This window comes from Drosophila ananassae, chromosome 3R, assembly GCF_017639315.1.
Source record: "Drosophila ananassae strain 14024-0371.13 chromosome 3R, ASM1763931v2, whole genome shotgun sequence".
Classification (NCBI taxonomy): Eukaryota; Metazoa; Arthropoda; class Insecta; order Diptera; family Drosophilidae; genus Drosophila; species Drosophila ananassae.
In genome coordinates, this window is record NC_057930.1 from 17,607,441 (window position 1) to 17,619,658 (window position 12,218).

The window sequence follows — 12,218 nt, forward strand, 5'->3', positions numbered from 1 at the left end:
TTTGCAGAACAACGATACAGCAGCAACAACAACCAGAATGCCAACAGCAATCCCTACAATTTCAATTCCGGCAACAATCAGCAGAACACGAAGCTGCAACGCAACAAACCCAACGGCAAGGGCCTGGATCAGTCCCCCTCGGGGGTAAACAACTTCTTCGTGGGAGCCACTTCGAGCTTGTGGAACACTCAGGATCACTACGGCGGTACGAATTCCCGGGGGAGGTACTATCACCAGCAACAGCAACAGCCACAACATCACGGTGAGTTCGGTTCCTGGAAATCCGCCAGGGAATCATGGGGCCCCTTAAGCCACTCCTAGACGCACTCCTAGAGGGATGATGGGCAAGGGGATGGCTGGCAGGAATCCTTCCCTTGTGTGCCATAGCATTCCATAAATATTTCGCCATTTATTTTATGTTTATGACAAATCATAACGGCTTTAGCTGCTTGGCTTAAGGGTCTTTTGGCATGTCGTTGTCGGCACTTGTTAGATATAGATACTTTTGGCTCAGACTGCGAGAGAGCCAAGTGTGAACAGGACTATCGAATGCCCAGTAACACCAGTCTACACTGTGAGATGAATAATATTCTAAATATTGGACCTACAATTATTCTTTTAGAATTTGGAACAGCTTTTTCTTCATATATCGCCCTATAGATATTGAATTTATTCGTCACCCTCTGACATCGTCTTCCAATCGTATACCCCTTGAAAGACTTATATGCTCCTTCATCCACTGGGTAGGCCTATAAATTTTTGGCCAAAGCATATGAAAGTTTCCTTTTGTATTTCCTTTCCGTTCCCTAAAATAAAAATATGACTTCGTAGCATGCAATAGTGGAGGGGTCCTCGGCTCAATCTTTCCCCAGTTTGCTGAGTTGACAATGTGTCTGGTATAATGTGTTGCTAATGCGGACCATCGTAATGTACAATCATCATAAATAATAACGGGCTTTTGCCATTTGTTCTTCTCCCTAGAATGGGAAATATTTAGCTCGAGGTGTCCGAGGAACTATCGAACTTAAAGGTTAAAGAACAAAGTCAAGTCTCCTTGGAGCAGCTGGCAATCGATAAGCATAAAATTTTATACTTCCATCCCGATTTTTGCTTGTAGCGTCTCTCTTCGCTTGTCCCCATCCCAGGCCCCCATACTCTGAGATCCCAGAACCCCCACAATTTTCACAATTGGCGACAATGTTTCCCCTTTTTTTCGCCCGCCCGCTTACAACGAAAGCATAAAAATTTACAGGCCCTCTGCTGCGAAGTGGAAATTTTCTGCATACGCGCTTGACTAAAAATATATTGCACTTGACAAAATCAAATAGAACAAATTGAATATGAACGGGGGGCGGAGTGGGCATGGGCAGCACTCGGGGAGTGCTCAGAAGAGAGTGCCCCAAGAAAGTGCAGTATAAAAATGGCAGACAAATTGCACATAAGGCGTCAAAGCGATAAAGCTGCCCCCAAACTTATCACGCCATCTGAAGAAATTTTTGGCAAACGCAAGCGAAAATGTTGCATCACTGGCAAAGGACATCCTACAGGGGGATGTGAGATGGGGGGTGTCGGTATGCAGTCCCAGGACACGGACTCGAGGATGACGACAACTTTCAAGTGTACCATGCAACGTCGTAAGCGCTGCGTTTACAGTTAGATTTATTACCTGCTAGATGTTGCACATATCGTGCCAGGCAGCCCCAGGGAATGGTGTGGTTGTAAACCCCTTTTTTGCCCCATCCGCGTCCCGCGCCACCTCTTTCCGCCTCTGGCCCATAGCATTGTGGGCGTAGCTAGTTATCTCATCGTTGCGAGCTTTGCATATGTATGACTGTCGCGCGATTGTTTTTGTCGCTCGGCCGCTGACACTTTAAGGCGGAACAAGGCAGCAACAACCCGAGTTCCATGTCCGAGTGGGTGGGTGACGGCTCCCGGGCCCGGGCCCGGTCCCTCCTTCCCATTCCCATTAATTTTCAGGACTAGGAAATGAGCTTGGCGAAAGTGATTTCGAGAAAGCGATACCAAAAGTTGGCTCTTAACTTGTAAGCTTGAAGCCAGAAGTAAGGGGGGACAGCATGGTTGGTTGCCATTCATACCCGGCACATGGATAATAAATAAACATTTAAATTGTTAGTTTAAAACAATTATTTTTCTTGCATCTTACCTCAGTCCAATGATCCAACACTTGGCCAATTAAAATGCAATCTTCAAACTTCATCGACTTAGGACTCAGGACATTGGGGGCAGGGCAGGAGTCTGATTGGTAAGCACTTAGGTTTCTGCAGACCACATGACTGGTATTCCCATTTAGTACTTCCGATGCATTTGGCTCGCCACTTAAACTGTCATTAAAATGTTGCAATCAACCACAGAAGCTGCAGCCATGGCCGGACTGCAGGACAGGCTCTGTTCGTTGGCTGTCCGTTGCCATATTTAATTTGGGCGACCGACGGACAAACAATACGGCACAAATTACAAGGAAATGCAATAAAAAGAAATTGTGACGGGTCCGAGTCCGGATTCCGGAGTCCGGAGTCCGGAGTCCGAAGCCTGGTGTTCGTACTGGCAGCAAGTGGACAAGGAATTTGGACATGAATGGCGAGTCTCGGGCCACGAACAGATGATTACTTCAACATTCAGTGTCTGGCAATAATTTGCCTATAATTGCACTGGCCACCCGTCACTTCACTTCCATATGCGCCGAGTGAGAAATGATAAAGTTAACGAAATGCAACAGACAGCAACAGTAACCGAATTGGAATCGCGTGTGGCAGTCGTTTTTATAGCAGAGTGCCTCTGGCTCTGCCACTGCCTCTGTCTCCTCCTTCTCGGTCATAAGAGGGAGCAAAAATTGTGAAAAACTTCACAATAAATTTAACACATGGAGGGTCCAAAATGGGTCTTAAGTGCAAAGCGAGAGTACCAGCCTCGATTTTCCTTTCATCAACCATTGCCTCTTCCTTGAGTTCAACAGGCACGGAAATCGAGGCGTGAAAGCTGCTTCCAAATGGAAGTTGAAGTCCCATAAGGGATTGTTTTCACAATTGTTACTGACTTTTAAACAGAAAAAAAAAGAACAGTACCTGTTCAATATTTTCATTTATAATTTAAGCTAGATTATAGCAAAAATATGAAACTCCCTCTACTCAGATGATACTCCACCAGTAACTTTTTTGAAATATTGTTTACATTTATCCAAAAACCAATCAGATGATTGTCTGTCTTGGAGGAAAATCATCAACTTTGAAGTGGCAATGCAGACGATAAAAGGTGAAAGAGCATTATAAACATGAGCAATTTATTTCTATTAGGTCAATTGCACGCCAGGGGACTGACAGGAGTATTATGCAGAAATTCCTTCAAGTTTTAAGTAGTTGCCCTCTTTTGAAAGAGACGTGTTTGAACTAAAGAGTTTTTCCTGGGCAAACAGGACTTTCTTTGCTTTCCTTCTGATTTTCTCTCCCTCTGTTTACGCCTAAGCGCTTTAAAGACACCGTCGGGACTTTCCCAGCCCCCGACCCCCCAACACCAGTTCACACACTCAGACACACGCATAAACACATGCTCAAACGTCTATAAAAATCAGCTATGCTCCCACGCCCAGAAACACACTCACCCACACACACAAAAAGACTGAGGGGACAAACATGGACGTCGATTCTGGTGTTGGTTTTGCCGGCTTTTACAAAGGCACTGAGAAAAATTGAGTACCAAGGTAAGACAAGGAGTCTTAAGGTATAATATTTTAGTTAAAGTAAGGAAGGAATTAAAAGGCCCTATTACTATTTTCCGTACTATAATTTAAGCATTTAATTTAATAGGGGTTTGCGTATTTTCTGCCAATTATTCTAAAATCTTTGATAGATTTACTGGATTAGTTTTCTTCCATTTTTCAAAATTCTGACCATCATTTTCCATTTCCAATTTTCCTTACAACCTACAGCTCTGATATGAAGCCTGAGCAATAAAAAAAGACCAACTTCTATACCTTTTTTTATAATTTTTAGGAAAAATAGCTTTGGGCGTATAGTTCGGTTAAAACAATTAATTGATCATTTCCAATTAATTTTTTTCTTTCTGTGGAAAAATGTTTGCGGACGCCAGCAAAACAAGCAAGGCAATAACAGGCCAGGAATGGCAGCGCAAAGGAGTTTTGTGGAAAAGCTGCTTATAGAAAAATAAAAAACTGAACCGGATCGAAAGACACACACCGACAGAATCACACCCACACCGACAAACACACCCACACCCACACCCTCACCCATACTGATGTATTGCACACATAACCATCAGCCAAATAAATTTTCAACCCGGTGCAAAGCAATTTGCGCATTTCCGTAATAAAAACAAAGGGGTTCTCGTTAAAAACAAAACGAAAAGTCCCTAGGTGGACCGAAGGCAACAACACCGAAAATAAAGGACCAACCGTTTTGTGCCATATTTCATAGTTATTCCAAAGTTCGTTCAATGCAATGAATTTCGACTGCGTCGATTACGGTTTATGGGGTCAAACCTATTTTTTTACCCCCCATATCATATATATATATATAGTTTTTTTCCCCCTTTTACAGCATCGAGGGAAATCAGACAGTCTGCGTATGCAAATTATTATAAAATAAGAATCATTTTTGCATTCTGGCAAAAAAAGAATGAAATTGAAAAATGGGAGATTATTAAGCCAAAGTTTTTAAAAAAAAGAGGGTCTCTAGCTATTTGAATTATATCTATAGGTATATCTAGTGTGAGAATAACTTGGCCTGGGTTATACAAATTTGTCAAGTCAACCAAGATTGTCCCACAAATAATTGTTTGTTATCGGCGAGTACGTAATGGAGGGCTAAATAAAAGGACGAACCGTTTTATTCCGTTCACTGGCGAACCCAAAAGGCAAACAAATGTCCAATGAAACAGATTGCCGAGAAAACAAGCAGCCAAAAAAAAATGGAACGAAAAAAATTGGTAAAGGCGACTCGGCAAAAAAATACAAACTGCAGGATAAATGGATGGCAAAAACAATACACAACTCGCCACCCACAGCCCCACACTTCATACACTCGACTGTACACAGGAGCTCGTCTGCCTTTTTGGAATGCATGGCGCAAGGGTTTAACGCACTTAAGCAATAAAAATCGAAACAATTTTCGGAGCTGCCAAGTGAAATTGAAACAAAATACTGGCAAAGGGCCGTCAACGTAGGAAATACTTTCGCTTTCCGTTCGAGAGGGACAAATATCGTATATGTATGGATGTGTTGCTATAGATGTGCCGTATATAGGGAGTGCGAATGCTATAAGTAAGTGGAGCAAGCAGAGTTGTGTGTCCTTTTTTAAATGCAATACTTTCGGCTTTTGCCAATTGACAAACAGTATGGGTATTGGTGTCGTGAGCCTTCTGGATTCCCCGCCAAGGATGCGCCCCTGCCTTCCTATGGGTCGTTTTATCTCTTTCGCCTTGTCGCCTGCTACAAATGGCTGGCGATAAACGCATCCTGTGTCTATTGTTTTTGCTCGTTGGTGTGTGGCAACGCATAATTGAAAAAGGACATTCAGCTGATGACATTCGAGTTGAATGTAGCCAAGTGAAGGGCACATCATAAAGTGCCATGTGCCAGTTGATTAAGTCAGCCAACTCAGCCAAGTAAAAGCCAAGCACCCACAAAAACATCATAAATTTTTTCAATCAATCTTACTGAGCTCGTACCATATCATTTTTTATTTCCAGGACCCGATCACGGAAGCATCTATCGATCGGACGGCAAAATTCCCCAACTCATAAAGCACGATGCCAAGTCCTTGACAGACGACCTCGATCGAATTCAGGATCTGAAGAGTGGGGCCCTGCGAATTGGATCCTTTTTGGTGGAAATCCTCGTTTCTTTGTTGGCTTTTGGAGTGGTCTTCTCATGGACGTGGCTGGATTAGAATTTTCCCTGCAAATATTGTACAAAAATTAGGAAAATCCGCGAGGCGAAATTTGAAATTAGTTTAAGATACATTACTTTGTAAGCAATAATCTTACAGGACTATTTGGTCAGGGTGGATCGTTTATTTTTGTGCGGAGTGCAACGTTGCTTACTGTAAAAAGTTGTTGATATTAAGGTAATTTAGTAATTAAGTGGCAAGGTCAAAGTTAAAATTGTGGGTTCGTCAAAAACGCAATGGAAATACAAAGTATTAGAATGTAACTCTGAGAACTTAAAAGTCACTGGGGCATCCGAGGTTATAGCCTTTTCCTTTAAACCCCGTTCTAGCTTAGTTTCCAAGCACTGCAAGCTGTATATTAACTACTACATGAAGAGAATGTCATTTTGCTTTAATCGAAATAAAAAAAGCCGTCTTACGTGTAATAATCTTTACATTATTCCTTATATTTTTGGTCCTTTTGTCTTAAGGTAAGTTATATTCTAAAGCACTGATTAAATCAAATGGCTTCTATTAAGAAAAATCACTTTTAAATTAGAATTCAACGGTCTTGTTAGCCAGGCTAATGTTCCTTTGTTGTTTTATTTTGAATCTACCCGAGGCGAATACTTACTGAACCGCAAAATGTTCTACACCCAATCAACTCAATTTCCAGCCACCCGCTGCCATTGTTTACTTCGCGGTATTCCCTGCGAATTTGAGCGCCATCGACCCACATAGCAGAATTTTTCATTTTCATTAAAGGACTGAGAGCAAAAAATGCTCGCGACTTTATAATTTAATTAAAAAAAGAGCAGGGTAGGCCAAAAGTAGAATGGAGTACTGAAACTGAAACTGCAAGCGAAAAAAACCTAAAAAAAATAATTATTAAAATAAATTAAATGTCTGCTGTTGCCCTCATAAACTTCACCGAGTGGGCAATTAAAGGCACCATTGTGTGGACAGGGCGGGTGGTGGGGCGGCGTTAGTTTTTTCCCCGGAAGTTAAAAAGTTAAGTGGCAGTCAAGAATTTTTGTACGCCCACAACAATGGATCATATTTTATTAAACATTTACTTCCAATAAAAGGTAATATTTAAAGGTTGTAGATGGTATTTTCTACTGGTGGCCTATTCTGGAATATTATTTTGATTAAATTCTATTCTAGAAAACAAATTCATTTTTTACTATTGGCTATTTTTATTTAGAAAATGTCACACTTCTAACTATTGAATGAAAAATATTTGTTTAGGTTTCAGAGAACTTTAGCCATCATCGACAATAACTCCTTTCTTTAATTTCACCACCTCCATATCCTTTGGTATCTCCTGAACCAAAGTCCAGAAAATGCAGTTTCCCTAAAACCAAAATTAAAAGATAGAATGCTCTATGGATTTCAATCAAAAACAAAATTCCTCCAAAAAACATTTTTGTTTACAGAGAGGATCAAAAATGTAAGAGAAGAAACAATAATCAATTACACAGCCCACAAACTTTATTACGATATGCGATTAAGCCTTACAAATTGATGGAAATGCTCTTACAAACCCTTTACATTCTTAATGTCATTTATATTATTATTTCATCATTATAATTGGTTTCATTAATAAGCGGTGTAATAAAATATGAACAATAAAATAGTTTTTTTTATTGTAAATCGATTAAATGGCAGGAAACCGCAATGCATTTTTCAACAATATAATTTACATTATTATAAATGCGGCAAGGATGAAATATTGTCATCTCCTATTTCTGCTGGGGGTTGGGTGGTTCCTTCAATAAAGGACCCAATTTATCGGGAGTGGAGCTTAAACTTCTTTTGTATGCTGTATCTTCTGTAAATGCAAAGCATACTTTGTTGGTATATAACATTTTTGCTATGGTTTATTTAGCACAATTATTTTAGTTTCCAAAATTCTTAGTCTTTATTGAAACAAAACAAAAAAAAATTTGAAAGATTATGTTACCATTTTTTTAAATAACATTTTTAAATGTTCATGAAGTTTCTTTTAGCAGAGAACGCAACCTCAACTTCCTTGTTCTAGTGGGTCCAAGAACCACAGGGGCTTTTTCGATATAGAAATATGAGTTCTAAAGAGCGTTTTTTCCATATAATTTAATTTCAAACGATTTAAACTACTTTCAATTATTTTAAATTGTTTTTAATTTTCACATTACTAACCAAAAATAGTTATAACCGCATAAATAACTATAACTCTCTGGTAACTGACATGGCTCCATCTATGAGTGAATATGGATACGTCCTCTATCGGATAGTAGCCAAACCTTTTTAGACCAAACAAATTGCACTCCGAAACAATTTCTTCCCTGGTTTAAATACATTTTTAAAAAATTAGAAAAATTACCATTTTTTATGTTATTTTTATGGCGTATCCTTTTTTATTTTTATCTTTTATACAGTTTGAATTTAAAAATAAAAAATTACTAAACAATAAAAGTAATCACAGGTCATGTAAGTTATCATTTAAAATCAATTTGTTTTAAAGAAAAAATAATTAATTCTATTCGATTTGTTCTGAGTTTTTAAGTAAAACTTATATTCTTACAAGTACTTGTATTTCTTTAGGATATAGGAACCAAGAAGAAAAATCCACCCGATCTGCTAGCATGGGTACGAATTCCTTTGAAATTGTAAATATTTTTTTTCGGCTTTAGGTGCAATGGAAGGTAGTGTTCAAGTTGCAACAAGCGATCCCATGACGAACACGATCCTCTTGCCTGTCAAGGGAGATCGATTCATGGGCAATTGTTGAAAACAGAGCGGAAAGTCTCGACTAATATAAATAACGTATCGAATGAACAGTGCCCGCCTGATAGTCCGTCAGCATAAAATTCAATTAAATCTACCAGTTTGGCGGTCGATTGAAAGCCAAACCGAAATTTATAGCTGCCGCAAAGCTGCCGCTGCCGTTGCCTCTTCAGCTGCCCCCAAACGCCTCTTGTCGCAAGTGCACCTAAGGCAACTGCTCGGCTATCCCCGAACCCGACACCATGGGCATTAAATCAACACACACGATACACTCACCCACCCACCTTGGGTGGTGCAAGCGCACACAGGTAAACTGCAGGGGTTTTTGGCCAGCCATGTGAGTCGAGGAAAAGCCATTGCGGTTCAGCTTGATGCACTACTCCGACCTCCACCCAAAACCAAACCAACCAGCCCACCCCACTCCATCCCACGCACTCGACTCGGTGGCATCGTCAAGTATGCGAGAGTTTCTCCCATAAATCCAAACATTTACAATATTTTGCTAATTAGCAAAATATGTGTGAATAATGCATTTGACAGAGGGGAAGAGCCTGGGCCGGGGGCAGTATGGTAGGTCGGGTGGTGCATCCTGTAGGTGTCATATTAAATTTATGACCAGAACTGGCCACATAATCAACAGACACTCACCCAGACATGGGCTGTGACAAGTGGCAGGAGTGGAAGGAGGGACAGTCGCAACATTTTGGTCATTTTGATGATTAGTTGTGGCCAAGCAAAAGTTTCATCTGCCAGGAATAATGATTAGCATTAATCAATAAACGAGGAAAGGGGGAAGTAGGCTGACATATTTAGATATATTGGACTCTGTGTTGTGACAAGTTTGGCATATGATTTTATTCGAGAGCACTGGGCTTGTCTACTTAATTATCAAGCAATAGTTATACATACGGATTGTATTTCACATCTGTCCAGAAATTCACAAAGTCACCTTCCACTCCATAAATCTTTAAAACAACACTTTCACAACTCGACAGTTCGAGGTGACAAATCTGACTGATCCATTGAATAGGTTTTCCATTCTGGTCTGAGAATAAATCGAATCACAATCGAATGCAATCGTTTGAAAGAGAGATTTATGGAGAATTGAAGAGATTTGAAAGAAGTTATAGTTTATAGAAGAGAGCTAATAGTGGGGGATATTGGGTATTGCATAAAAAATAAGTAATACTCTTTCCATCTAACATAATTTACACTAAAATAAAGTGACTATCAGATAAATCTATACTTACAAAATTTTAATTACAACTAAACAAATATCGACTTATTTATTTAATAAATCTATCTACCCTGTATTGTTAGAGTATTCAATAATTGGTCTTCTCCAACCAACTCCTGCTTACATATTCTGATGAGCTGGCCATTTGATATAAACAAATTTTTATATGGAATTCTCAGATCACTCCCTCACCCTGATAAAGTTTTGCTTTCTCTCCGTTTGCCACCAAAAATAACAAGAATGAAATGATATTGTCCCTTCCTTCCTCCTGCTTCCTCGGAAAGTAATGTCTTTATCACCAATAATATTGAAATTTTCTTAGACTTTGGAATAATTATATTCTTTTATGGGGCCCTAATTGGCAATTTCCTAAGCTGGCTGGAAGCCTTGAGGTCGCATCCATAACTCAGCAAGAAGTTTTGTCTATTAAACGGCGCCGTAAAAGCGAAAATGTAGTCGTAATTTATGACAGTTAAGCTGCTAACAAACTATCCTGCAGATAATACTCCGCCTGCACCTCCAGCGCCTCCAGTTCCTCCAGGAGCTTTGCATGTTCAGCCACAATCAGTGGTGGGGTGGGCAGGGGTTCAAAGGTGACTTCGTGGGGTCATGATGGAGAAAGAACTGCAGCTGCCGTCGTCGTCCTCGTCGAACCCAACACAAAACGCGGCAGCGAGTGAAAAGCAATTATCAGGTGTCAAAATTTATATTAGAGGGCCTCAGCCAAAAAAGGGAATCCAACAAGACGAAAGCAACGCAAAATAAGAAAAACATGAAACTTGAAAATAACTTGGGGATCCTGCTGGTATTTATACACAGAACAAAAATATTAAGGATTATAAAGGATTAGGAAGGTAAGACGTCTACAGAATCGACAGTATATTTCTATAAAATAAAAAATTTTGATTTGAGGATATTTTCCTATCCCCCAATTGTTTTCTCTGCATTTCTAACCCTTCACTGTAGACATGATTTGTGGCTCCAGTGCATTGGCACGCAATGCAAACTTTCCACAGGGAAAGGGAATGAATCGGTAGATACTTTATAGGGCCCAGCAGTTGCCGGGACGCGGTACTTCCTTTTCAATATTATTCGCCCTCCGACAATCTTTTTTATTCCGCATAAAATCTGCTACTAGTGTGTTGGTGGTATTCCTGCCCCGCCATTATTTATTAGCCATGTGCGTGCGTGTGTTGTGTGAAAATGATAGGCCGACGATGAATACCTTGACGTTGGTGGGAAAGGTGGCTTGATTAGCTCCCGTAAGGCAGCTGATATAAGTGTATATGTATATGTATAAGGGCAATTAAAAGAGATGGGAAGGTGGCTAGTTGAACTAGGTGCCTGACACAATCTGGCACGATTATTGAAAACTCCCTCCTGCTGGTTCTGGTGTGCGTTTTGTGTTTGTCTGGAATTCGGTAAAGGCATTCCCTGTCTAGCCCATGGCACTTGTCTCTCCCGGCTCCTATCGGAACAAGATCTTTAAAGGAACATTGAAACTTAATTAAATGATACATCACTGGCTTTCATTCTCAATAAAATTTAAAGAAAATATTGTTATTTTTGCCAAATAAGCGATGATTGACAAATTCAATGCTTCCAATATTTGAGACAGGAGTAGCTCGTTTTAACTTCTTCAGGAAACTATTCAGCGATGAAGTAGATTTCTCATAAAACTTTATAGTATTTATTAGTGAAATTTTTAATAAACATAAATATTAAATATAGATTTGTAGATAAAAATATAATTTTTTCATACCAAATATAATGTTGCGCCAAAACCTTTTCTTCCGTTTTTAAAAGTTATCAGAAGTTATGATCACTTGCCAGGAAGGACAAGTGATGTCCTTTATAATCTTCTTGGAGTATTAAATGTATTTATTCGTTTTTAATTTACCCAATTACTCTACTATTCTTTTCGGATCAAACATGTATTGATGCAAACAGGCAGATCAAGTGGTTGAACCCTTTTCAATGACCCAAGGCCATGACCAATGACAATCAGTATGTCGGACACACGCACAAGCACCCGGCACCGACCCTTCCGGAGAGGCTCAACCCTTTGCCACGCCACGGAAATTCATTCATAAATACGTGCCAGTGATCCCACGCGCGCCTAAAAGTGGGCAGAGAAAATTTCCCAGCACCAAATGCCACCCAGGCCAGTGTTCAACTTTCGTTCAACCGAGCCGAAAACGATTCAACTGTGGTGAGTTTCCACAGCACACCCCCCATTGGGCAGCACTCTCCACCGCACACACACACACAGGCGCACGTGGAGCCAAGTTAGAAAAAAAGGAGCACAACGA

General features: G+C 40.1%; 1 protein-coding gene and 1 long non-coding RNA gene across 3 annotated transcripts in view; one reads left to right on the forward strand and one right to left on the reverse strand.

Annotated features, from left to right (window-relative positions):
* LOC6497138 (peroxidasin) overlaps nt 1-6,346 on the forward strand; it is a 31,385-nt gene extending 25,039 nt beyond the window's left edge. For both annotated transcript variants that reach the window (XM_014906043.3, XM_001962644.4), the window contains exons 12-13: nt 8-262; nt 5,722-6,346. In XM_014906043.3, coding sequence (XP_014761529.1) covers nt 8-262; nt 5,722-5,921 — 455 coding nt within the window. In that variant the 3' untranslated portion in view covers nt 5,922-6,346. The remainder of the gene's footprint in view (nt 1-7; nt 263-5,721) is intronic.
* On the reverse strand, nt 5,867-9,719 carry LOC123257427. Its single transcript, XR_006507494.1, has 3 exons — nt 9,579-9,719; nt 5,999-6,074; nt 5,867-5,929 (listed from the first exon to the last, which is right to left on the reverse strand). It is a non-coding gene; the product is annotated as an uncharacterized LOC123257427 (long non-coding RNA).
* Nucleotides 9,720-12,218: the final 2,499 nt, after the last annotated feature.